Source organism: Xenopus tropicalis, chromosome 9, assembly GCF_000004195.4.
Source record: "Xenopus tropicalis strain Nigerian chromosome 9, UCB_Xtro_10.0, whole genome shotgun sequence".
Classification (NCBI taxonomy): Eukaryota; Metazoa; Chordata; class Amphibia; order Anura; family Pipidae; genus Xenopus; species Xenopus tropicalis.
This window is the reverse complement of record NC_030685.2, coordinates 25,405,554-25,432,585: the sequence shown is the minus strand read 5'-3', so window position 1 is coordinate 25,432,585 and position 27,032 is coordinate 25,405,554. Positions and strand designations below refer to the sequence as shown.

The following is a 27,032-nucleotide window of genomic DNA, read 5'->3' as shown; positions in this document are numbered from 1 at the left end:
GAAAAGGGCAAAGAGAAATGCAAATTTGGTAGGAAAGGCTAATTGAGTCAGTTCTAAAGCATGGGGCCTGCCAGGCTTGTTGGTTTTCTTCCCCACTTGGGCTATCAGGGCTTCATAGCAGCAATCTTCATTCCATGCATTCCATCATTCAGACTCTTTATAGCATTAGTGCTTGTCACTGAAAATTGCTGTTCTAGCGTATGTATATATTTTTAATGGACTCTAGGCACAAATGATGTTTGGCGTGGGGACCGGCTGCAGGAAGATTTTCATTTCCTTCCCAAAGTATAAATGAGTGTGAAGCTTATTGTGGCAGTGAGATTAGAGAGAGAAAACACATACATCATGGTGCTCTAGGGGATGATTGGGTAAATACAATAGCAGGGCAGCTGGCCCCAGATCTGATGATGCTACAGCAACATTGATTAATCCCATTCTGTCCGGTGGTTATGTTCATGAACAGCTATTTGAGAATTATTACAATCTACACAGTTTTATGTAGAGTTATAACCTAGGTCGCCTGGTCTACGTTCATAACCTGGCATATACAGGTCCTTTTCAAAAAATTAGCATATTGTGATAAAGTTCATTATTTTCTGTAATGTACTGATAAACATTAGACTTTCATATATTTTAGATTCATTACACACAACTGAAGTAGTTCAAGCCTTTTCTTGTTTTAATATTGATGATTGTGGCATACAGCTCATGAAAACCCAAAATTCCTATCTCAAAAAATTAGCATATCATGAAAAGGTTCTCTAAACGAGCTATTAACCTAATCATCTGAATCAACAAATTAACTCTAAAAACCTGCAAAAGATTCCTGAGGCTTTTAAAAACTCCCAGCCTGGTTCATTAAGGTGGCCATACACGTGGCGATCCGACGATGTTTCGTACGACCATCGGTCGCACGAAACATCGTAAGATCCGCCACACACCATTCAGGGCTGAATCGGCAGGTAAGGAGGTAGAAACAATAGGATTTCTACCTCCTTCTGCCGATTCAGCTCTGAAGGGAGAATTTTGGTCAGGCGCCTTCTATGGCGCCCGATCAAAATTTTCAAACTTGTCCGATCGGCGAGTCGTCCGATATCGGCAGCTTCCTGCGATATCGGTCGACTCGCCGACATGCCATACACGCACCGATTATCGTACGAAACGAGGTTTCGTACGATAATATCGGTGCGTGTATGGCCACCTTAACTCAAAACCGCAATCATGGGTAAGACTGCCGACCTGACTGCTGTCCAGAAGGCCATCATTGACACCCTCAAGCAAGAGGGTAAGACACAGAAAGAAATTTCTGAACGAATAGGCTGTTCCCAGAGTGCTGTATCAAGGCACCTCAGTGGGAAGTCTGTGGGAAGGAAAAAGTGTGGCAGAAAACGCTGCACAACGAGAAGAGGTGACTGGGCCCTGAGGAAGATTGTGGAGAAGGACCGATTCCTGACCTTGGGGGACCTGCGGAAGCAGTGGACTGAGTCTGGAGTAGAAACATCCAGAGCCACCGTGTACAGGCGTGTGCAGGAAATGGGCTACAGGTGCCGCATTCCCCAGGTCAAGCCACTTTTGAACCAGAAACAGCGGCAGAAGCGCCTGACCTGGGCTACAGAGAAGCAGCACTGGACTGTTGCTCAGTGGTCCAAAGTATGTCATTCGGAAATCAAGGTGCCAGAGTCTGGAGGAAGACTGGGGAGAGGGAAATGCCAAAATGCCTGAAGTCCAGTGTCAAGTACCCACAGTCAGTGATGGTCTGGGGTGCCATGTCAGCTGCTGGTGTTGGTCCACTGTGTTTTATCAAGGGCAGGGTCAATGCAGCTAGCTATCAGGAGATTTTGGAGCACTTCATGCTTCCATCTGCTGAAAAGCTTTATGGAGATGAAGATTTCATTTTTCAGCACGACCTGGCACCTGCTCACAGTGCCAAAACCACTGGTAAATGGTTTACTGCCCATGGTATTACTGTGCTCAATTGGCCTGCCAACTCTCCTGACCTGAACCCCATAGAGAATCTGTGGGATATTGTGAAGAGAAAGTTGAGAGACACAAGACCCAACACTCTGGATGAGCTTAAGGCCACTATTGAAGCATCCTGGGCCTCCATAACACCTGAGCAGTGCCACAGGCTGATTGCCTCCATGCCACGCCACATTGAAGCAGTCATTTCTGCAAAAGGATTCCCGACCAAGTATTGAGTGCATAACTGAACATAATTATTTGAAGGTTGACTTTTTTTGTATTAAAAACACTTTTCTTTTATTGGGCGGATGAAATATGCTAATTTTTTTAGATAGGAATTTTGGGTTTTCATGAGCTGTATGCCACAATCATCAATATTAAAACAAGAAAAGGCTTGAACTACTTCAGTTGTGTGTAATGAATCTAAAATATATGAAAGTCTAATGTTTATCAGTACATTACAGAAAATAATGAACTTTATCACAATATGCTAATTTTTTGAAAAGGACCTGTATTGGGCGCTTAGCATGTTAAGGCAGAAGCAGATGTTTTTTAATCACTAGGATTATGGCACCTGTATATAACCAACTCTCAAAGTGCTCTTAGCAAAAGGATTTTACCTTTATTTAAAGGAGAAAAGCAGTAGAGTGAAATGCCACACTTTACTGCGCATACGTGGGCCCAGGGATCACAGCGAAGGCAGAAGGAAGGAAGAGGATTGCTCGCCTACATGTACCCCAGGCTGGTGCAATCTTTTGCCAATAGGAGCACCAGCTTGGGTTATCAGGTAAACGATCTTAAACACCCCCAGTGATTTTAACTTTTTTAATTTAAAACAATGGGGGCATTTATTTACACCCCGGACAAAAGTACAAGAGCACTAAGCGGGGCACAAATGCTCCCTCTAGTGCTCGTTAAGAAAACTGCCATAGGGAGGAAGTAAGTACCAATATGGCCTGTGACTGCCGGTGCTTCCTGAATGATGGGCAATTAAGGGACAGGCAGAAGGGGGTATATGTCAATGTGCCTCCTCTTGCCTGGCCCACTTGTACAATTTAACACAGGCAGAACTGTATTCAAGTGCGAAAGACTTGGCAGACTGTGCACAAGTCACATTTTACACCTTGCCTTGTGGGTAGCAAATGGGCCCATATATTTCACTCTGATGGGCAGCAGCATTACTTTCTCCACACTGTACTGCCTGCCATCCAGACAGCATGCAAAGACGGCAGTGCTGCCCACCTAACCATATCTGGCACCGCGGGGGGGGGGGTCTGGTCCAAAGGAAGCCTAAAAACCAATCAAAGAACCCTTAAAAATGCTATAAAATTGATCACTGTCAGACACCACGTAATGTCGCAGACATGAATGCAGTGTTTCTTTCTAAGGCAGCAGGAATCCTATTCATCTTACCATCCATGAGGAGAAGCCGGCCCAAAAAGAAGCAGTGGCAGCCAGGAATCTTCCAACAATATACATTTTAATGATAGTCTATGAACAATATCTGCAAAGGATTCATTGCTGTAATAATCAGTTTGTATTGTAGCTTTTCTCTGGAAAGATACATAATTCTTCATGCAAATAACTGACTTCAACATAAGCAAACATAATGTACAACTTTACAATATTTACACTTTAAAATTATATTTCAATGCAAATAGAAACATTCTGAATTGTACTAAAATAAATAATGATGAACACCACGTTATTTGGAACTGTCCTTTCAGGTCTATGAATGACCTATTAACACGGGTAATGCACTGGTGTAACAGGGGAGGCATCACGCTGCTTCCCTAGAATACAAAACAATGGGTTTTATGACCTTTAAAAAAAGTTCTCCAAGTACAAGATTTAGGCCAGCTCAATCTTGAAACATATTTCATATATCTTCCCCATGACCAGACTGGGGTCTCTATATGGACACAGAATGAAGCAAATGTAATTAACTGAACATGGAATAAGTCCTTTACACATAACAGGGGGGGGAGTTAATGTTACAGCACATAACATGGCGACACTAAAGGGTTACTAGTAAAGAACAATGGAACGTCACCGGCAGATTGTACTGAAGGGTAAATACAGCGGGGGGGAAAAAAAACACTAACACCGACTTATAGTGTGTGGTTAGATAGATGGCTACAACCCTGCTATAAAACCATATACAGATAGTGGCTATACCATTGGAGTGGTAAGGATAAATTGCTTCTTACTGGTGTAGTATCTGAATGGTTATAGCCAGTAAGTAGAAGCCTGCAGCGTGGGCGTTATAGGGGACTGCAAAGCCACTGTAAAACTGCTCAACAATACGATACACCAGCAGATGCTTCCTGCATCAGTAAATTAAGCTTTTGCTGTTCTGTTCAGAGCAGGGGGAGCTCTTTTAAAAACATAATGAACCTATTCAAATTGCATGTTTACAGTTTTAACAGGCATTTCTCTATTTTAATGTTTATTTTGAATGTGCGTCTGGTGCAAAAAAATGAAGTGGAACACAACTATGCTTAAAATGCAGATCTGAAAGCTTGTTGGTGCAACCGGTTACAGTCTAATGGGATTAGCTCATGCTTTTAGGTGCACTTGAACCTCAAACGTGTGAAAAATGTGTGTGTGTAAGGGTCATTAATTCACACTGCAATAGTATCGAATGGCATTAGTTTACCCCAGAGAACTCACACTGCTATAAGGCAGTGCCCTACATTGGCATCAGCTTTTCTCTGTGCCTGCACCCGGAGCCACAAAGAGTATGCTCGAGTATGCATCTCGGCACCAAAATCCACTACGTGTTGTGCCTGCACCCAAGTAGCATAGCGGCTGCAGTGAATCAGCCTCGTGTGGCTTAAAGAAGTGCAAGCTTTAATGGACTATAAAAGTGCGAGCCCTGTTCCTGTGCCTGCTAATTCTCTTACAGCAATGCAGTACAGAGATACCACATTTGACTGGGAAGGCAATTATGGCGCAACAGCATATGCTGGATACTCAGGTGGGACCAATGGGAAAATGTGTTCATTATTAATAGATTGCACAGCAATCAATAGTCAGACTTAGTCCAGAAAAAAATGGGGGTGGGGGTGTGGCTTCTCTCAAAACCACTAAAAAATGCCCTGTACATTGCGACTACAAACTAGATAGACTATGGTTAATTAAGCCTAACATACTTTTGATTACAGTCTTAATGGAAAAAAAAGTATAACCACCCCCTGCCCCTGACTATTCTGTCATTTGGAATTTTGGTTTCATTTTACAGAGGAGTTGTCTCAGAAAATGTAGAAAAGTCAGCACCTTTGAGCCGTCTAAAATTTCTACTGAAACATTTAGCGAACGAAAAAGTCTGATGGAAATTTGAGGTAGGTTCATTAACTGCCTGTCAGTTGCCGCACAAGCGGGTCTGTGAAAAAAATGTAAGCCATACACATTCTCTCTTGAAATATACATACGGCAAATATCAAGGCGGCCGCTGAGCAGCAGGAATGCATTAAGGCATAAGCGCTGAGAATTTGCAATATGAAAACATGGGAGAATTCTTGCTGAAGCAGTGTGTGCTTAACATGGCTTCCCATGCATTGGCGGCTGCGTTTATCAGATTATAATAGTGCACTGTTGTTTCTCAGGGCGGGCACGCTTTGTGGCATCACAAAGAGTAAGTTGGCTTAGGGCAAGAGAATGATACAGAGGCACATTCTGTAGGGTTGAAAGGGGGTGTATAGCTTACAAAGATCCAGAACCCTGTTGAAAGTATTGGTTTGTTCATCTCTAGGCTGCAGCACGTGACATGATGGGGCAGTGTTACCTGTGCTCTCGATAATGTATCCCTTGGGATACCCATAGGATTATCTAGCCTATATATATGGCCAACATGCAGAGGTAACATTGTAGCTCATCGGGACTAGGGGATTTAGTACCATTTATATACCACTCTAGGGAATATACATTTGCAAATACTTGTTTATATAGACTTTATATACTACACGTAAGTTCTCTCTCTCGCTCTTTCTCTTCAGGAGTAGTGTTTTTGGCTTAACGCCAATTAAGCCAAAGGAGTTGATGTTATTTACATTGTGTCAAGAGTCAAATTCTGGAAATACGTTGTCCCCAAGGTTAAAGAACTGACAAATAAAAAAAAACCCCGAAAATAATGTTTAGCTTCTCAAGGGGGTAGGTCAGTATAAGGTTTCTATACCAGGATAAACGGCCAATAATAGTTATAGCAGAAGTCCTCTCTGGTAGTAGCTCTTCTTCCCATGAAGCTTTGTGGAACTTTGAAACCCAAAAATCACACTGGACTGTCAGTTAGTACCATGCATTCAACTGCTAGAAATTTTTGCAGCAATGTTGTCAAGGGAGCACAGTTATTTTTTATTGGCGATTCTCCTCTTCCTAGTTGCCAGCATGTCATAAAATGGATCCCTGCTGATGCTTGCTCTGGAAAACAGAAATAACAGATTCTTATTTAAAAGAGAAATATATTTTGTACTTTGCTATTCGCATGGCCAAGCAAGGCTTAGGTTTAAGATATTCATTTATACACCTCTACAAGGATTGAAGGGAGTAAATGCCTGGGGCTCAGCCTCAAGAGAAATGAGGGTAATATTTGGGGTAAATGATGATTTACTGTTCTGGACACTCAAAGGGCACTACAGGAGCTGTAGCTATGGGTGCTTGACTTAAATGGTATATTTCTGTGCACAGGTATGGAACCTGTTTTCCAGAATGCATTTACCTGGTGTTTTCTGGATAAGGGTTTTTTCCAAAATTTGGATCCTTAGGTCTACTAAAAAATCATTTAAATATTAATTAAACCCAATAGGATCATTTTGCCTCTAATAAGGATTATTTTATGTTAGTTGGGATCAAGTACAAGGTTCTGGTTTTTTTTTTATTACTTAGAAAAGGAAATCATTTTAATAATGTGATTATTAAAATGGAGCTTATGAAAGATAGCCTTCCCGTAATTTGGAGCTCTTTGGGTGACGGATTTCCAGATAACAGATCCTATACCTGTACCTCCAATCTTGCTGGGGAGTGTAACAAATACTGGCCAAATGAAACCCTGAGAACTTCTGGTTAAAGGGACAGAGCACCAAGGGCCAAGCAGTGTGAGCCCTACACAAATAGTTTAGTCTCATGCTGTAGCCATAATTTAGAAAAGCCACTATGTTTTTTCTTTATGTTAAATCTCGGAATAATTAAAGTCCCGGTGTATTCTATGAAGGAAAAATTATAAGAGTTCCATGCAATGCTAAGGTGACATAAGATCTGCTAGCATTTCAGAGCCAACCATTAAGGTGCACACACTCACTTGATTGATTTTATCCATTCCTCCTTCTCTTCGGGAGTTGGTGCCGATATTCTGTACACAACATGGTTTCCCTCTACCACCCTTCCATCAGCTTCGGTTTTGCAGGCTTTTATTACTTGTCCTTTGTGACTTGGATTGTACAGTTCAAAGCAGTTCTGAAAGGAAGGGAGTGCATGTTCTGTTAATTAAACTGAATTGATGAACTGATGGGACTTAAATCCCGCAATCTGCTTCACAGTACAAACTGGGGCACATTGGGTTTGCTGGGAAGGATACATTTTGTTTAGTTTGCATTAACTGATTCTAAATGAATTTGGCACATGGGGTGGTTATGAGTTTACTGAATACCATTATATGAGTATGATATTTAAACTTTGGTATTTCTATAAAGCAAAGACCAATAATTGGTAATTCATATACACATATAACTGTTTATTAGGGTAAGCTTCCTCTGCATGGAGACATTGGGGCTCATTTATAAACACTGGGCAAATGTGCACCTGGGCAGTAAACCATAGCAACCAATAAGTGTTTAGCCTTTTTCAGCCAGTTGCAGGTAGAACAATGAAAGCAAACATCTTATGTTGCCATGGGTTACTGCCCAGGTGTAAATTAGTCCAGTGTTTACAAATGACCCCCACTGACTCCGTTCTTCTTTGTGATTTGGCTAGTGAATATACGCTGGTGATCCCATTATGTGAAGGTTGGGAGGAGGCTTTGTACAAATGTATCTTGGCATTTATATATGTGTGTATAACTTTATTTATAAAGCGCCACAAGGGTACACAGCACTGTACAATCTTACAAAATTACACACAGGGAGGACAAGTGTTATAATAAATACAATAAATATATATAAATGCATAGGGAATAAGTGCCATGTGGTATGAGACACAGTAGAAAGGAGGTCCCTTCCCCCGTAGAGCTTACAATCTAAGTATATATTAATTTAAGAGAAAGAAATCTTACTGGCTTTCGAGGATCTTCAACTTCTCTAATACTAAGGTTTTCCAAAGGAATTATACCTCTTGGTTCTTTATCCTGTTGATCAAAAGATAAAATCTTAATGAGGAGAAACAGAAGGAACGTAGTGCAACTACTTTACTAACCACTAGGGGTAGACAGAGATACAGCAGATGAGATTGTCAAAGGAAAAATCTTCTGAAAAGGAAAAGTGTACAAAAGGAGAAAGTCTCACCGAACCCCCAAAATTATACAGATTAAAAAGCAACATTTTTATTTTATACACATTGTGCAGAGTTAGTGGAACATTTTGAAAGCATATATACCAAAGTAAAAGTCAGATATTTAGGTAGCCCATGGCTGCGGAATGAACCAATACACACAGACAAATCTCTTGTTTAGCAGGCACACAAATGTACCAGATTTAAAGCACAGACAGCTTAGGAACCAGCCAAAAGTGCTTAAAAGATTAACACTTTAACACAAGTATACACCACCTATACATATTAGTAATTCAAGTCTTAAGGTGGCCAGATCCATTCATTTGGTGAGGCTGCCAAACAAGCAGATCTGGGACCAATTTGTTCATCCACATGCTGAGTGGATCATCCATTGGGGTCTGTGTATATATACAAATAACTCAAAAACATTACAAATTTGTAATTAATGTATATTGCAAAGTTACTAAGAATTTGGTTTTCTTTTATTAGGCAAAACATTATATTCTGGGTTGACTTGTCCTTTAAAGGAAAAATAATCCCCCTAGGGCTGGCATTCCAACACTGGACTTGTTGTAAAAGGGATTATGGTAATAATCTCCCACCAGATGCTCATATATAAGAGAAAAAGCCAGGATAAAGATTCCTATACATCATTTAAATATTTGTTATTTATTTATATATGGGGAAATCTGGATATCATTGGCCATATTTCAAAACTGCCTGGTGAGTCTATCCCAGAAAAGATTTGTATCTGTGCAGTATCTGATTCTGTCAGGTCACCACCGAAGGAATGCCTTCTTTTGTGCCATTCCCACCTTTTTTCTTGATTTCTACGTTGCCTTACCCCCCTGAGTTATAATGGAGAGGCATCCATGCCATATGAATCATGGCGTGTCTGTGCTCCAGCTAAAATTAAGGATGGGGGGTGTAGTAGGAAAGGTGGCAAAGAAAAATACAGAGAAAGCAGTCAAGGCATTACCTATATGTGGTGTTACCCTGGGTGTGTCAGCCAAGCCAATATATTACAAAACTGATGAAGCCAATGCCATTATTAAATCACAGGCATCCAGTTGTAAGGAGCCTGATTGGAATGCAGACATGATTGAGTGCATATACACTGGAGGCATCTGTTGCTGTAGCAGGAATCAATAACACCCCCATCAGGCCGGACACAATGACGTTTGTTATAAGACACTAATGAGAATCTTCCATCTATATTCACCCACTGAATATAGATGGGAGATTCTGGGGAAATGTAAAGAGCTCTCTGCAAACAGGCTACTCTTGTGGAATAAAATTAACCACTTTTAATAACCAACAAAGTAAGAACAAAACATGTGAATTACAATTGTATCCTCACCCATTAGATCACTTAATTAAGTCTGAGATTTGGTTTTGTGACCCAGTATAAAATTAACAACAATGGGGACCATTTTTTTGGGTACCACTGAATTACACAGAACAAAGAGAACAATTTTTTTTCTTCCTGGAAGGCTAGGGGTTCTCATTTGTGTAAGCATTAAAGCCAATTCAAAGGCATAATGTCCCCAAAATGAGGCAGAGGTGTTGTAGGTAAACGAAAAAGACAAAGTGCAAAGAGTAAGCCCAAATTTCCATGCAAAATTGCATGTAGTGTAGAACTGTCCAATGTTCCCATCTCTGGTTTTATAACAGAGTTTCCTTGCGAAACTTTTAGCCCTGTTTGATGGCTTCATTACATGAACACACTGCAGAGTATTGGGCAGGTGCTCTGTGTGGCCTTCAGATCTGGGCAGTAAAGGGAGGGGGCTACCAACTGGGCCCATAAATGTTATTACTGACCTTAAAGTTATGATATACACAGAGAGCAATTAATGGCAGTCTATGACATGCAATTTGTCACACAGTTTAAAAGAACAGAGGGTCGGCTTTTGTAAGTTAGGATAGAATTTCAGCACCTGCTTGCTCTGTTGTGAAGAAAGGGGGCTGTGTGTGTGTGGGGGGGGGGGGGGGGGGGGGGGGGGGGCGCTTGCAATATCAATGCTGTATTTTGCCTGTTTTCAAACAAAACCCAAGAATATAATTTCCATGAGTGACCACAATCTGGCTACTGTCCCACAACCCACTAGCAACACTATGCTGCTTCTTTAGATGTCAGATCAAAGTTATATTCCTCCATTTTAGGTGAACAGAACCACATAAGCTTTTATGTTTTTATACTTTTCATGGGGTTTATTTATTTAAGGCTGATCTGGGGAACCCAGAAGCATTATTTTAATTCCAATTGATCAAAACCTTAATGACTGGCAGGAAGAAAAAAAAGATGCATTTATCAATGCTGATGACACGTCAATTAGTCTGCATGCTATGAGAAGCCAATCACATTAGTGTTCCAGGGCCCACCAGTGGTTTACTAGCCGAGGCTGCCCCCACCCCCACCAGACTTGTGCTGCCCTTTATCATACCACTAAGGTGGTACAGACCATCAGTCCTTTTATCTGCTTTAACTTTTGCATGAAGCAAACCCCAGAAAAGGAAGACCCTGTTATTTTAATTTAGCTCTACAACAATCATTTCTGTGTTTTCTGAGGGTAGTACAATCTAAGAGGAGATCTTGCCCTGGCCCTGAGTTCAGCAGCAGCACTGAGACCTAATGCCCAAAGCCCTGGTTAATCCCAATGAAAAATGCATACAGGGATTAATAATCCAGAAAACTATTTTGGGAGCTGGACAAATCATTTCAGCATGGAAAACAGGTACCGCTTCAGTGAAAAGAATATGACCAATGGTTAGTCCCTTAGTCTGTAAAGAAATGGCTGATGAGCCATTTTCTAGCCCCAGAATATAAAATCCATGGTGCTGTCTATCAAGGACCAAACTTCAGTGCTTCAGTTTCTAGGTTCCAATGTACCCTAAGGGAAACTGGGAAGTCTTGCAAGGCATGATGGTGGCTGTCGTAGTGGGCATTAAAATGGTTCAAGGTGTTAAGTAACCTCTGTGAAGTGTACTCCCCCATAGCCAAACTCAAATAATTCTACCCATGTGGCCCTTCGTGCCATTTATTACATGTCTGCTTCACAGGGTTTAACCTTCATACTTACTGTTGTGTATTCAAAATAATAGAGACAGTTATCAGTCAGGATAAACCACCTGCGCTTCCAAGTTTTAACTCTTCCACCTAAAAAACAAAGAGCCATCTCATTAGAACACCTTCAATAATGCAGGCTGGCCATGTACATACACCACTATTTGCACACTATGTACTACAAGGGGGGCCTGAGTTTCTCACAAACAGGCACCTTTCCTTTAATAGTCCTTGTGTGGCTTCTTCTGAACTTTAATTTGGATTTGTTTGTAGTAGCCTGTGTGTCATTTTTTTTGCCAAATATTTGCTTTCCAGCAATCATTAAGCCAGCATATCAAAGGAGAGCCTTTCAGCTACAGAAGTGCAACGCCCGGCATCCTCACTCAGCTGGGTGGGGTTGCACTTTACTGCACTTTTATGGCTATGCCTATCATATGCCAGGGCTCAACCATTCAAGTGTGTTTCATTTTCTAACACTGCAGACTGAATTTTAAAAGATTGCCAAGAAAACGGCAATTGTGAGAATTTTGTCCCCTAACCATGGTGCAGCAAAGTGCAACAATAGCCCCGTGTGCCATTGCCCTAATGGCGAGGAATTTTCCTCACAAATAAATTGATGCATAAGAAGTTTCTTGATTGCTTTCCATGCTGTTTGTAGAAGACATTTCTCAGCTGGGGCACAGTAGGGCTCTGCTGTTAATCTGTCTGCACAAAGAACAGAACCCAAGGCTTGCAGGGAAGAGCCATGTGTTCCTCCCAGCTGAGAAAACATGAAACATTAATGAAACAGAAACACAATTTAATCTCATTTATAGCAGCATACTTTTTTTTACAAGATGTATCCCCCTAGTTCATGTATGGGGGGGCTAAATAAAAGCATAACTCTTTCATTGCTGAATTTGAGCTCCTACCAGCACTGAAAGGGTTTTGCTCTGTAAAGGCATTTTCAATGGAATGAGGCAAGTGACCAGACCTCCCCTATGAAACATTATCCCAATAAGAGGGTGGCTGCACTGGTTCCTGAACAGTGCTGCGCAATTATTTTCCCACCAGACCCTGAATTAAGAGAAAGGTTTGGCCACCTAAGAAATGTAAAAAATATATCCAAAGAGGAATAAAACTAAACAAACAAACGTCTGGATACAACAGTGAAATGAGAGCACAAACAGCAGCCAATGGAGAAGCAGACCACCAGAGTGAATTAGAAGCCGAGATGTTAAAAAGCTGCAAAAAAATGCATGCTTCTTAGACCGAATGCTTTGTTCCCTACAAAGTGAATTTCTATTGGTGCCTAGGGATAAATGCTCTTCTCCCAGTTGCCTGCGAGGTTATTATAAGTGGCCTAGCCTGGGAACAAGTAATCTCTTGATTAGAAACATGCACTTATTTTTCCGTTCCCGGTGACTGTGTTGTTCCTTTGCTGGCTCTTTCTTTAGGTGTGGAGCCCGAGTATCCAGAGAGTAACCAGGTTATGGAATAAAGTAATTACTGATCATGTTATTAAAGGTAATTCCTAGATGAAGGAAATTTCATTATGTCCTTTACCTATGAGTCATCGGACTTGTCGGAAGCATCCCATGCCCACCCTATGAGGCGCCACCGCCAAGACGGAAGTGTGGAATATGTAGGTTCATTACAAAATACACCACCATCACATGACCTCTCAGAAAAGATACACACAGACAGTCCTTTTTAATTGTTAAACAGGCTGTGGCAGAAAAAGAAATTAGTACGACCACAATGACTCCATGGAGAGACACAACATGGAGTTAAAAAGGAATGGCGGCCCCCTGAGAATAATGTGGTTGCAGGAAGCACTATATGGCAGGTCACTTATGCACCAAGCCTCACAAGCATTAAAGGATTCTAATGAAAAATTAAAGAACATGATGTAAAATTCAGAGACAGATATCAGAGGTGGATCTCTGTGCTATCTGGTTAAAATTAGGTTGATCCGATTGTAAAGGAAAATGATTGGCTAGAGGCCAACGCAGAACCACAGGGAGAGGACCATACTAAAGGGGCAGTGCACCCCCTTTGGTCAACATGAGTGCAATGAATAGCACTTGTGCTGAATATGCTTTGTGCCTATTATTTAATTCAGGTAAAATCTATGGTTTTTGTTATTTCTTGAGCTAAACAGGGTTATTAAAGGGGACATATTGTGTGAAAAACAATATTGAGCCAATGAGCTGGACTCATCTAAATACAGAAGGAATGTGCTTTAAAAAGTAGTGTTTTGGGCTGACTGAAAGTTTTAACTGCTCCGCTTCCTGCTGCCTCCTTTCCCAGGCTGTGCAGTGAGGCCGGGGACACTCAGCACACTGCACTGTAGGATAGGAACCAATCAGCAGCTAGGCTGACCTGATAGGGAACTGACGCCTTTGCTTTAACTCAAGTCTTTGCTTGTGTGACTGCAGGTCTGTGAGTGGCTACTCTCCTCCTGCTATGCTTCTGGCGGGGACCTTTAGGACATGGCCACCCCTCATTTGAAACACGAACAGGAACATGAGAGGACTTTATAAAAAGGGGCCATTTTTACAGATAGTATTAATTAATTTTTAGACCAAAGTGAAAGCAGCACCACATATTATTCATAATTGCAAGATTTTTTGTTTATCTAATATATCTCCTATAAAGCTACTCCATGGTTGGTCCTTGTCAGGTAGATAATTAGATTACTAGTATATAACTCCCTCCTTTTACCTTTTCTTTGTCAAATTTTTTAGCAGTAGTTTATTACGAACGGGGATTATCTGTGAATCTAAAAGCTACTCCACGTGACCAAACATAGATTTCCCTGTGTGACTTAAAAAATAACAAAAAAACATTTTTTTTTAATCAATACAATAGGCCAGAAGTATGTTCAGCACAAGCCTTATTCATTATCCTCATGTGAACAAAAGGGTATACTGCCCCTTAATGTCCTGATGTGGCCCATACCTGACTGGATTTTCAAAAGGTATCTATAGATATCTGGCTGACTCCTAAGCAGGTACTGATTCTGCATTAGCCAATAAGCTGCCAACTCAGTCTGGACTGCCTGAGGTGGCTGCCAATTTTGGCTCAAGCTATAGCCAATAGGTACAACCATTGGTGAATTATATTTATTAAACATAATCAACATAACGTATTCCCTATAAGATGTAATAAATATATATATGTCAAGAGTGTCCAGCATAAGTTTGTGGAGCTTTAAGCCCAGTAACCCATTTACAGCCAAAGAGCTGTTGGGAAATGCCGGGAGTTGTCATTCAAAAACAGCTGCAACTTGAGCAAACTTTTTGCTCAACACAGGGCCGCAGCAACTCTGCAATCCCTTAACCTGCCTTTTCTATAATATGTTTTAACAGAAAAATAGAGGAATACATATATGTGTGTCCATGCGACTATATTAATGCTAAATACAGTTGAACGGTACAAACTAAATATCCATATTAGTATTTCTTCACACAGAAAGACAAAGAGAGATCTGTGGCACCTTGAAAACTAACCATTCTAGAACTCGGAACATCAGAATGTATCTATCAGAAGCCCATGCCGTTCCTATCCAACACCAGCACCAAGTCATAAGGTTAAACCATTCCCAAAAATGAATCAATGCATTTTTTAGGAACAGAAAATGATTAAAGAAAAAGGCGGTTTTAGGAGTAAAATGAGAAAACCAGTGAACAAGTCAAAGCAGACCTTAAGGCCTCCTCCTGTTTAAAGTATTTTAGCCTCCCAATGTGTAAAACAAATCTTCACGCCAGAGCACCAAAACAGATGTAAGGACACAACTAGTTTCCTCAAACCGACATGCTGGACAAGTCAGAAAGGATTAAGATTATACATAAGCAAGACATCATTTTTAGCGATCCAGTTTCAGGCTTTCCACTAAAGCAGCGTTGGAAGCCCGCAGCCTGTCTACAGGATACGCAGACATTTTTTGTAACAGATTTGAACAGAATTTGGCCAGTGAACCTGTGGTATACCAGATAATCGACCGCCAAATTATACAGCACTGCAACAGGAAGTCATTCTGATACATCTCGTATTATGTAAACATAAAAAATCTATTATACAGCTACATTTTTTTCACAATCCCACAAAACAAACCAGCTGCCCTGTTGTCAACTAGTAGCATTTGTACTAGAAACCAGGACTAGATAGGTTTATAGCATGCATGCTTCTTTTCAGCAATGAGTGCCAGGGAGCAGAAGGGAACCAGAAGAACATTGCAACCACCAGTCTCGTTGTGCAACTCTGCCTAAGGTCTAAACCCTGCTTGGTACGATACAGCATGGCATGTAGAGAGGCTGATTTGGTTTGGGAGGGGCGCCTCCTTTAAGCTCTGTTGAGCTATCCACAGCTCTAGCAGAAAGAAGACACCTAGGCAACTTTGTAACTGGTCTTAAGTTACATCTTTAAAACATCAAGACCCTAGAAATCAGAGTAAAGCATGATTATAAAGCTTTTTTTTACTTGTTTTTTTTTTTTTACTAGTTTCCCTTATGAACGTTACGGTCAGGCTTTAACTGGCCTGCCAGAGTAACAGGGAATCCCCCGGTGGATATTTCCCAACTGTTCTTTATTATATGCACCTGAGAGCCATAGCATTTAGAATGTATTACTTTTGCGATGAGCCCTCAAGGTCCAGTATGACACTGGTTACTGTACAGGACTTTTCCTCTGTCTGATAGCTAGGGGCCATTAATCAACCAAAAGCATTTTAGATACCCCTTCAAAAATAATTTCATATAAGATTTATGTCTTATATATAAAGGTGCTCAATTTTGAATTTCTGGTAAGGAAATAGTTTTGGTTGAATAAATACCAAGTATAATGCCAATTAATTCTATCAACCAAAGGCTGCCAGTCCACATAGGGGCTATTATAGGCTCTAATTGGCAGTCCCAGGAACCTTTTTCATGCTTATGTTGCTCCCCAACATTTTTCCATTTAAATGTGGCTCCTGGGTATAAAAAGTTGGGGATCCCTGGATTAGAATTTAATGAGGTCTCATCTGATTCAATCTACTTTGCTCCCGTTTATACTTACCAATTGCCATAAGCACATTAATTTAGATGACTTTTCATCCAGTATAGCCTTGTGTGCTCTGTCACAGTACGCTATAAAGTGCAGTGACAACATATTTCATATTTAGAAAATAAATCAGAATATAAACTGTCACTAAAATAAAATTCCTTTGGGCTTGTCTTATTCAGAATTAGAGGTAAATATATGGTTAATGGTTTCCTGCATGGCACAGGCATCTACCTGTAAAGCCTACCTACTATGTTTAGCAGCTGCAGTACCCAGTATTGCATACAACTACCAAGAATATTTTTAAGACTAATGTCTTCTTAAAGGAAAACAATGAGGGGCAAAGATGGAACTGAAGAATCTAGGGTTCCCAGTAGTGATAAAAAGGTCCCCTATTCCTCAATAATTTTCAAACCATATTTGACGTAAGCCCTCTGGTAAAGGGATGAGCAGCAATTTGCAAATGTGTCAGCCACAGGGGTCTGGGGGCAGGACTGAATTTACCAGATGTGTTGGAAAGAATTAGGTCTGTCAAAGGAGTAATTCGTTGGCCCAAATTTTCTTTTGTGGCCAGCCTGCGAAATGCTAATTCACAGCAGTATGATAATTTTTAGATTTATCAAAGTTTAGCATTCATCAGAATGTGTTTGATTGCTTTCTTTCCTATGGGTTACTAGTGTTCTATGGGTCCTATTCCAAAGGTTAGCAACAAAAAGTAGTAAATTCCAATGAGTTCTAAATATTCTGAATCTGGCCAGGCTCCACGGGCTATCAAATTAGTATTAAGCATTGTTTCTCAATTCTCTCTTATGCACTATTAAGCTTCTTGTTATGAATGAAAAATGGCTTTTAGAGAATCTCCATCCAGGATCAGGTTAATGAATGAATAAAACAGTCACCGCTTCCTTTGAAGGTTTGTTTTTTCTGCACTAGAACCTGGCAGAGGAGTATAAATGGTGGGCTCAGTTTATTCCATGGTCCATTAGGGGCAGATGTTTCCTAATGGATTTACATGTGAATCATTTTCTTAACCCATCACATTCCAAAAAGAAGAAAAAGAAAATCATAGTTGTTTGTGGGTAAGGACAAAAAAAAAAAAAAAAAAGATATGCACTCTAAGTACATTTAATGGGGTTTCTGTGTGGAGATAGCAGGATATGCAGATCTGCTGGCGTCCATGTAGTAGTTGAGGACTGGTGGAAAACAATCCCATTTAAAAAGCACTTACGTGATAGAAATCACACCAATCTGGGGCTTTAAATGACTCACTCGCATCTGAAGGCATATTTTTTTCATAAAGTCTTGCTTATTAGCAGAGCTAGGAGAAGCAAAGTGCAGGGATCGCAAATGCAAACCCCTTGGGGACCAAAAGCCAGCGTAATGCATTGTAGCACTCTCTGGCTGTTAGGGGCTGATCTGATGAAAGCCTCACTAAAATAATACTTGAATTAAATGTAATTAAATCAATGATCTCATTTGTTAGGTGACAGTACAGTAGATACTGAAGCTGACCCGATCTCATCTGTAGAGCTCACTTATTTCTATTGGGAATTCAGTGACCAGAAAAGAGCATGACTAAGATCTATGACTGGCCATGCAATACCATAAAGATAGGGCTCTTCATGCAAACAGATCACATAACTCATGGGGGCTACAAGGCACTAGTTATTTTTCTTTCTATTCCCTAAACGAGTAATCTGCAAATTAACTCTCTGTCACTACCACCATATTTATACCTTTGGCTTCAGGACCAGCAAAGGGACTACAAAGTTGACTATATCTCAAAATAAAAGGGAAGCCAATCATTATAATGAACTATGTGGATCCAAAAAATGAACCTTAAGGAGACAAGACAGTTTTAAAACCCAATAGCTTACTGTTTGCACAAAACATTTCTGCTCTGCATATTTGCAGGAGAAGCTAAGCAGTCATTTAACTGCATATACTGCAATAGCAAAAGCACCACCTTAATAAAGTCTGAGTCCCTTCCCCTTAAAGGTAGGTGAATGACTGTTCCAAACCTTTATAGGTTTCTTCATGCGGTGGTTCTGAAACTGTGGGACTAACCTCAAGAGGACTGTAGATTGGGAAGTTGTTACTGAAGTAAGGTAGTAAAATGCCTATTAATGCTGCTAGAAACCTGGAAGCTCAACGCAAAAGAGGCCATACACAGGTTGACATAAGCTGCAAATTTGGCCCTTCTTGCCCCATTTATGGGGCCTTCCCAACAGCCTGACCAAGCTGACTGGGGCCCTTACTAAATGCTGGGATTTAAAAAGTGGCTTGAGCTGAGAAAGTTGATAACTAGTGCAGAAGAATGCCAATCTTAGACACGCAAGTATCCATTGTTTTATCTCCTTTTGGGCACCATAGTGTAAACACCCATAATAATGAGTTTTGTGCTGTGTGTCCAGTATTCATCACCTTTAAAGTGTGTATATCTAAAATCAACCTGTAGTCATCAGCATTAAAAACATTTAGGGTTCTAGTGTGAAAAACGCACATCTACAAAAAGCAAGGTTAATACCTCTTTTTTCTGTATTGCATGTGTCACCAGTACTGCTGTTAGTATTTCTCTAGACTACATTAAATGAGCAGTTACTATGAGAGCACAGGTTAGTACTGTGTATTAATTGTATAATGTATTTACCAGACTCTTTCTGCAATGACTGTATATACTCCCTCAGCATGCAAGTTATGCTCTCTCCCTCCCAGCAAGAGCTGAGATCATTTTTAGTCTCTGCTACTTGATCTGCATGGGGAAATTGCCTAGAACCAAAGGCTTTTTGTGGTTAGCAGGAAGTAAAGTGATCATGTCCCCTCTTCCTCCGAACTGAATTCCCCATTGCGCACTTACAGTCAGGGACTGGTAAATCTCCCCTGGTATTAACCAGCTGCTATTAGAATATTAGAGAATCAAAGCTTGGCAGATGGATCAGGGAGAATTTTTTTTTCTGCTAGAAAGCAAAAAAATAGAAGAAGCAAAATGATGATTATTTATGTGGAAATAAAGCACTAATCTGTGATTATTTTTTTCTTTTTTTAATCTGCCCAAAAATAAAGGGAGAAAAAAAGGAGCGGAAACGCAAACGTAAAGGTGAATGAGAAACGTAAAAAATGTGTGTGGCTGATAGCATTTGTGTACGTACCTCCTAATGCAGAATAAGCAGAGACAGCCAGTCACAGAACAGAAAGGTGAAAGGTCATAGGCCATAAGGAAAACAAGAAGGCACATTTAAACCATTCATTAAAAATCATAGCCAAAAAACCAAATCAATACAAACTCACAGAGAATATGGAAAAATAAAAGACATACAAAAATAATCACCGTTTCTAGATAAAAGCATTGCTGCAGAAAACCATCTTGAATTGTCACAAGTTAAGATACAGCTATTAAATAAAAAAAATATAAGCACTGTGTCCACATAAATATAAAAAAATATCAATGTACGTTTACAGAGTGGGAAACAATGAGTCAATTCTGTGTTATAAAACCAATTCCGCCATGTGGATTTTTATCGTATATCAACAACGTAGTAGGCTCAGGGTCTATAAAGAAGAAGGAAATGTAGGTTTTGTATAAGCAGTGCAAATAAATTCCCCAACTGCAGTACTAGAGCACTAACAGCTCACAATGATAGGATGTTGATGGTGGTCTGGAATACTCTGGTAATCCAGGTTAAATACTGATCATTTGTCTTAATATAATCCAGTATAGAGTGAGGATTTTTTTAAACTCTCTGCAGCAGCTGTTGCTGTACTACAACTCCCAGCACTTCCCCCTATTTTCAAGGCATATGCAAAACCCTGTTGGCGATTTTCCATTTTTCTGATAATTGCCTTCATGCCAGTATAAGTGGCACTGTTGAAATGTATCCTTCACTTATTCAAGCCAAACTGTATTGACTTTGGCACTTCAACCTTTAAAGAAAGGAATCAGACACAATAAAAACATAAAAATGACATATGGTAAGGGCAATTTCCACTAAATGAATATTTCATGCTCGGCGATTGTTCGTTCCCCTGAGAAGGGGAAGCCCCACCTTATATGACCTCACCAGGACGAGGCTCAGTTCTCACTAAAGATGCTCCTCTGAGACTGTGTCTGGGAATATATTGGCCATGCACAGAGATTGAAACAAGCAATGCAAGTACAGATAAACTGGGGCGTAGTGAGAAATGTCTGGCCAGAGAACCACCCAGGCCAGTTGGAAACAGGCTTAGAGTAGCTTGATTGGCCAAACAAAATACTGACAGAAACCTGCAGATCTTTAACTACTGGGTCCCTATTTATCCATTTATCAATTGGAAAGCTTTATATAATAGGACAACATGAATGTTGCTTTGTGAAAGAGCAACAATAAATGTATTAATATTTGGTGGAAGTCCATTGATTGCAGGTGATTATGCATAGAAATAATGGAACCCAATGCATTGGTGTGTTGTGGAAGAGTTATGGCACACACCACTAGCGGTACAGAAGGGACACAGTGATTTGTTGGAGCAATAAAAAGAAAATAGACTACAACACCCCCCCCCCCCCCAAAATGAAATGCAAGGCCTTACTGTCTTTTGACGAGTTTATTTTGTGTGTATGTGAAACAAAGTTAAGGTAACATCCTTGCAAGCAATAGAAACCAGAGTACCTCCCCTAACACTGTGGCAACACAAAACAGAGCTTAACATGACAACCAAAATCACAGCCAGATACAGTATAATCTGTCATGGAAATCAGAATGATATCATGGGTATTGGTGGCCCACTGTTGCCTGTGGGTCAATGCTGGGGTCAGCAAGAGTCTGTGGGGGTTATTTATAAAGACTGGGCACATTTGCACATAACAACCAATCAGACATTTGCTTTCACTATTCAACTTGCAGCTGGATAAAAAAGACTAACCACTGACTGGTTGCTATAGGTTACTGCCTAGTTTTTATAAACGACCCCCTGAATGTTTTGCCTGTGTGGGTTTTCTGGGGGTATTTCGGTTTCCTCCCACACTAGCAAGTTAACTGGCTCCTGAAAAAAGTGTTCCAACTGTTTATTGGACCCTTAGATTGTAAGCACCAATAGTGCAGGGTATAAAGTGAATTCCGTATAACAACTGCTTATAGTCACAGGCCAAGTTCTGTCTGCGCCCAAGGCCGGCACCCAGTCATCTCTCCCCGCATTCCCCCTCCCTGCCAGAGGTTCATTTGTTTATGTTTCCCCCCACATCTGCCACTTCCACTAGCTCCAGCTCCTGACTGCTGTTGGCACTATACAAATAATGAAAATAATATTTCCCCACATGGCAATAACATATTCCAGTGATACTGCCACTTCAGTACAAAATATAGCCTCTAACCAAGTAATTACAGCTAGAATAATTCTTACAACAAGAATACTCTTATATTTCCTACCTTTCTGCTCATTTTGCCCACACAGGGCTGACCTATTGGCAAAAAATCCATCTAGGCTTTTTGCCTCAGTAGAATAGATTTAAATAATTTACTTTCACGTCGGCTTTAGTTCAAATTAAGCAGTAATGTAGCCAATCAGATTTACTAACTGAGGATGCTACAAGTCTAAAACAAGTTTAAATTTGTGCAAAAAGTCACCAACCATAGCCACTTAAATATTGAATAAGCTTAGCACCAAAAAAGTTAATGGGTTTATTAAGTGCCACAGGCAACGTTTGGCCCCTGCTTGGCACTTCTTTTTGGCTTGAAGGAGCCTGTAAATGTAACTTTGATGAGTCAGTTCTTTTTAGTGTGCACATTTGGGTCATTACCCTTAGAGGGGTTGTTCACCTTTAATTTCCAAATCTTATTATACCACCAAAAATGCTCTCAGTGTGTTAAAATGTCAATTCTCCATAAAAACACTGTAAAAGCTACTTTTTACACCTGTTAGTCCTTTGTCTGTCTCTCTGATCAGTTTTCTGATGGGATAGGAGGGGCCTATTTTGAACCTGACACACCGAGAACTTCCTATTTGCTTACATCATCACTCCCAGGCTTTGCCCTTACTTTTTTTTTTCTTGGGAACTCTAACCAGTTGCATAAATCATGGAATCATTGGTTAATGTCCCTCTTGCAATGGCATAGCCATAGGCAAACAGACTGGGCATATCACTAATCTCACAAACTGTTATGTTAGATTTGCAGCAGTCTGTCACAGGCACAGGAAGCAATGATCTATTATCTTTTTTTGCACCTTCTAGCCCAACCTTCTGTGGCATCAGCAATGTCATGATCAGTATCAAAAGTCAATCAACCTTTCTACATTAGCCAATCAATATTTCTACTGCTGCACCAGGACATTCATACAATCAGGAGACAAAAAGAGGCACAGAAAAGCTAGTATAAGGATAACATACAGAACAACCAATATTTAAAAAAAAAAAAACAAATTCAAAATATCATATACAAGTTGGATGGAAAAAATTAGCCAGCGCTTTGGACCTAAACTGTGCCGTAAGATCAAAAAGGCACAAATTTTTAATACATTTTTTTGGGGTATCCTTATAGCGTTAATATGTTCCCAACCAACTCAAATATCAACACAGTTATTTTAATAGTAAATGTAACAAATGTGTGTATTTTTTCCCCTGATTTTCTGGCTCAATACAAAAACAAATGTTAGATATGACTACTCAATGAGCATATCTGTATAAGCTAGATACTTTCATGCCAAAAGTGCAGAAGAATAAGAATGTCATTAGGCAAATCATTAGAATGACAGAAAGCAACAAATGTTTTTCTCCCAAGTTAAAACAGGGTTACTGGTATTAGGATCTGAGGTTCATAATATGTACAAAGGCACATTACACAGGACATTAATAAAGACCAAATAACAGAGAGAGAGAGAGAGAGAGAGAAAAAAAGAATCAATCAAACCCCCTTCCAGTTCTCATTCCACTGACCTAATTTTAAGAGCCAGCCTTCTCTGTCTGGATTGAAAAATGTGTGTGTCAAGTCGTTTCCATCATCCTCCGGAATTTTAAAGGGCTCATTTTTAATACTTTCATACAAATTCTGTGAAAGAAGAATACAAAGTCTGAAACTAATATAACAAACAAAGCGAGAGATTTAAATAAACAGCAGTTTCAATAGAATGCCTTATCTTTATCAATACAGTATTGCCATATTCTGTATTACTACAAAGAAGAGCTGCTTTGACGTGCTCTTTACACTAAACATAGGCTCACTCATGCAAAAGGCAGAACTGATAATTGGGATACCTCCTCCAGCAAAATACCCTGAATTTGGTGTGTCATCTGCACAATCACTGTGATTAGATAGGAACAGTTTAATTTAGCTAGCAGCATAATCCGATGGATCAAAACCAAAGCTCTGTTAGAATATAGTAGTAAATAATTAGAAGGTACAAAAAAAAATGTTAATGCAGCCAGGAAGAAGACTTCTTATCTAGCATCATGTATGTAGAATCAGTGTTTGAATTGGACTGTTTCATTTAAATGAAATGAAACAGGGCTCTGGTACAAATGTTTTTAACATATAGTGGACCTGAGTTTTAGAAGCACTCGAAACAGAATTGAGAAACGTGTACTTTGCTCAAGAACATTTCCAACAAAATGTTATTTGCTGTGTACCGTATTAATCTAAGTATCTGTAAATCTGACTAAACCATCATGATAAATATGAAAAGATAGAACTACTGGGAATTCTCCTGAAATCTTGACCTTTCATAAATATGCCTTATTTTATTTTTTATTGTTATTTATATCTGTTCCAGACCTATTGTACTAGGCCAGGGTATAGCAGGGACTATTTTGGCCCAAAGATGACTAGCGACTTCAGTAATCAGCTTTACTAAAGGCTATTCTAACTTAACAAGGTAAAATAACTGGCATACACGGTTAAAGAGGACCTGTAACTCATACATAAAAAGCTGTATACTAAAAGTCCTTTTTAAAGTAAACACAATTTTTTTTTTCTTCATTAAAATCAAATTTAATTTAAAAAAATTACATTTTATTTTTTTTTCTTTTACAAAGCCCATGTACTAACTTTACAGCATGTAACAAATTACAAATACTGCAAATTACATAGTTTTAAACAAGATAAGGAAAGGGCTTTTTGCATCATGGGCTGCCTAAATCTAATTTGTCCTAGGGAAATAAGATTATAAGCAAGCAACTGTTTTTGTATAAGAAGGGCGGTGCTGTAAGCTTTTCATGCAGGGATGCTAGAGTGACGTGCAATGGTAATTATTACCCATCAACATGTTGGTTTAAACTGAGCGCACAAATCTATAGTCTTTCATGGCCAGTCATACTGATGAGCACAATTACAGTAGTTTGGGTTATAGAAATAACATTTACAAGACAAGTATATTTGACACTGGCATGAATGTGTTACAAAATGCAATGGCTTGCCAGTTGAGTAGCCATTACTGATTAATACACAAAGTTCCTTGCATTGCTACTACCAACAGAACCACAACCTTGTGCTGGGTTTTTTTTCAGAAAGGAAATCTAGTTATCCATGAAAAGATGCAGTGGGGGCCTTGCCCATACACATGGAAAATGAACAAACATTGCTTAGAGCAAAGGTCTTGAGAGAGGCATTTCTGAATTATGTATGTGATCCAGCAGTGGGCTGGCCAGACAAACCCCATTCAGCAAGCACATTTTTTCATTATGTAGTCAGCTGAAGCAATCTTCCATCCCACCCTACCTTGCTACTTTTTAAGGTAAAAAAGGGTGATATGTTGAGTTTTATATAGAATCATTTAGATTGTTATGAAGTCATTTTTTGATCAAGGGTTCATTTATTTTATATAAAATCGTAACCCTATCCATCAGAGAAATTACAATGACATTCGTGATCTAATCTGTAAAAAAATAATCACTTTAATGCTCATTAATGTTAAAAGATATAAACCCAACTGATATAACCCTGTGCCACACAAAGTAAAGACATCTGATATCACCTTCTGCCCAATCTACCACTAAACAGCAGCAATCAGCTCAGATGAGGCTGAAAATGAAAGGGCTACTTACATTTCTTGCTCAAGGCCTGGTTATAGTGATCATGTGTAGAAAAGTCTAAAGTGGTTTAACTGTGCCCAATAAAAGCAATGGCAGACACAAACTACCTATTGTAAGAGTTAATTGAGCCAGAAGAATTTTAGATACCATTTCCTTTTAAGGCTTATGTGGTTTTATGCTGCAAGCAATGAAACAAAACAAGTTCGCTCTCAACATAATCCATTTTGCAGTGGATAAAACTGCCAGGGCCAGTAAACAGCTAAAGATTTAAATATCCCCTGATCCCACCACTGAGAGGGGATTTTTAGTTCAGTAAAGTATTTGAGTATGCACATAAAGAAGCTGATACATATTCAGCTAACTAGCACTGAAATAAATACACCCAGTATCTATCAGTACCCCTCAGAGCCATTGAGCCACAGCAGAATATGGGTTCATGGAATACTTGTTTTAAAGGAAGGAAGTGCTGGCAGGGTATACTGTAGTATATTCATGTGTGGCGCTTGATATCTATTTATCTACCCTTTAAAACCACAAATGTTATTACATGGTGAAGATACCATTCCCTCCACAGACAATAATTAATCAGCATTACTAGTGATCGGTATAGGGTAATTCAATACATATGTATAAATACAGGTATGCAGAGCACATGAAAACCTATGTCCTCATACTTCACTGTTTGTTTAAGGGAAAAGGAATTGCAGATAAATACTGTATGATTATTGCAAGAAACGGTCCTTGTTGTATATATATATATTGTGCACGTATTCATGTCTCACCAAAAAACTTATTTCAGTACAGTATTTAATAACTATACAGATACATAAAGACATCATCCTTTACACTGGGTTTTAAAAAGCTTTAACAAATGTGCAATCCCAGGATTCTAGAAGCAACTTACCCGTAATAATTCCTCTGGAAGATCCCCACCTTCATTAATACCACGATTCATAGATATAAACCGCTCTACAGATGGTTTATCCCTTACATTGGGATTGTGCAAGCTGGTGTTAAGCATGATGATTGCAAAAGACAGGACATAGCATGTATCTGCAATAAAGACAGAGACAAAAAATAATCAGGCAAGAGGTAGATCAATTTGAACCAGTATCTGCTTTTGTCAATAGAGATATGACATTTTGACCCCAACAAAGGTCTTTTTCAAAGTGCATAAATATATATACACACAGACTGATAGCGACTAATAAGCTTTTGTGATTTGGTGGTAGTGTATTAAAAAGACTCTGGGCTCAAGATATAGATATTAAAATCATGCGAAAGGTCCCAAACTCTCAGGTGGTTTCTTCAACCGAATAGCACATTTCATGCAAATTGGGTTTTTCTTTTCCCAGACAAAAAAAATAAAAAGCCTGACACCTAAACCATGTGAGACTTTGAAAACTCTGCTTGGTTTTAGTATCTGAATGGTCGAGTACAAAGAAAGTCCATGAAATAATTGCACATTTTTATATTATTTTATCAAGTCCATGCCTGTTAATT

General features: G+C 39.5%; 1 protein-coding gene across 1 annotated transcript in view; it reads right to left on the bottom strand.

The window, feature by feature from the left end:
* Nucleotides 1–3,423: 3,423 nt before the first annotated feature.
* cyth3 (cytohesin 3) overlaps nt 3,424–27,032 on the bottom strand; it is a 60,337-nt gene continuing 36,728 nt past the window's right edge. Inside the window, 6 exon segments of the mRNA NM_001079413.2 lie at nt 3,424–6,381; nt 7,259–7,413; nt 8,228–8,299; nt 11,523–11,599; nt 23,439–23,550; nt 26,434–26,582. Coding sequence (NP_001072881.1) covers nt 6,309–6,381; nt 7,259–7,413; nt 8,228–8,299; nt 11,523–11,599; nt 23,439–23,550; nt 26,434–26,582 — 638 coding nt within the window. The 3' untranslated portion in view covers nt 3,424–6,308.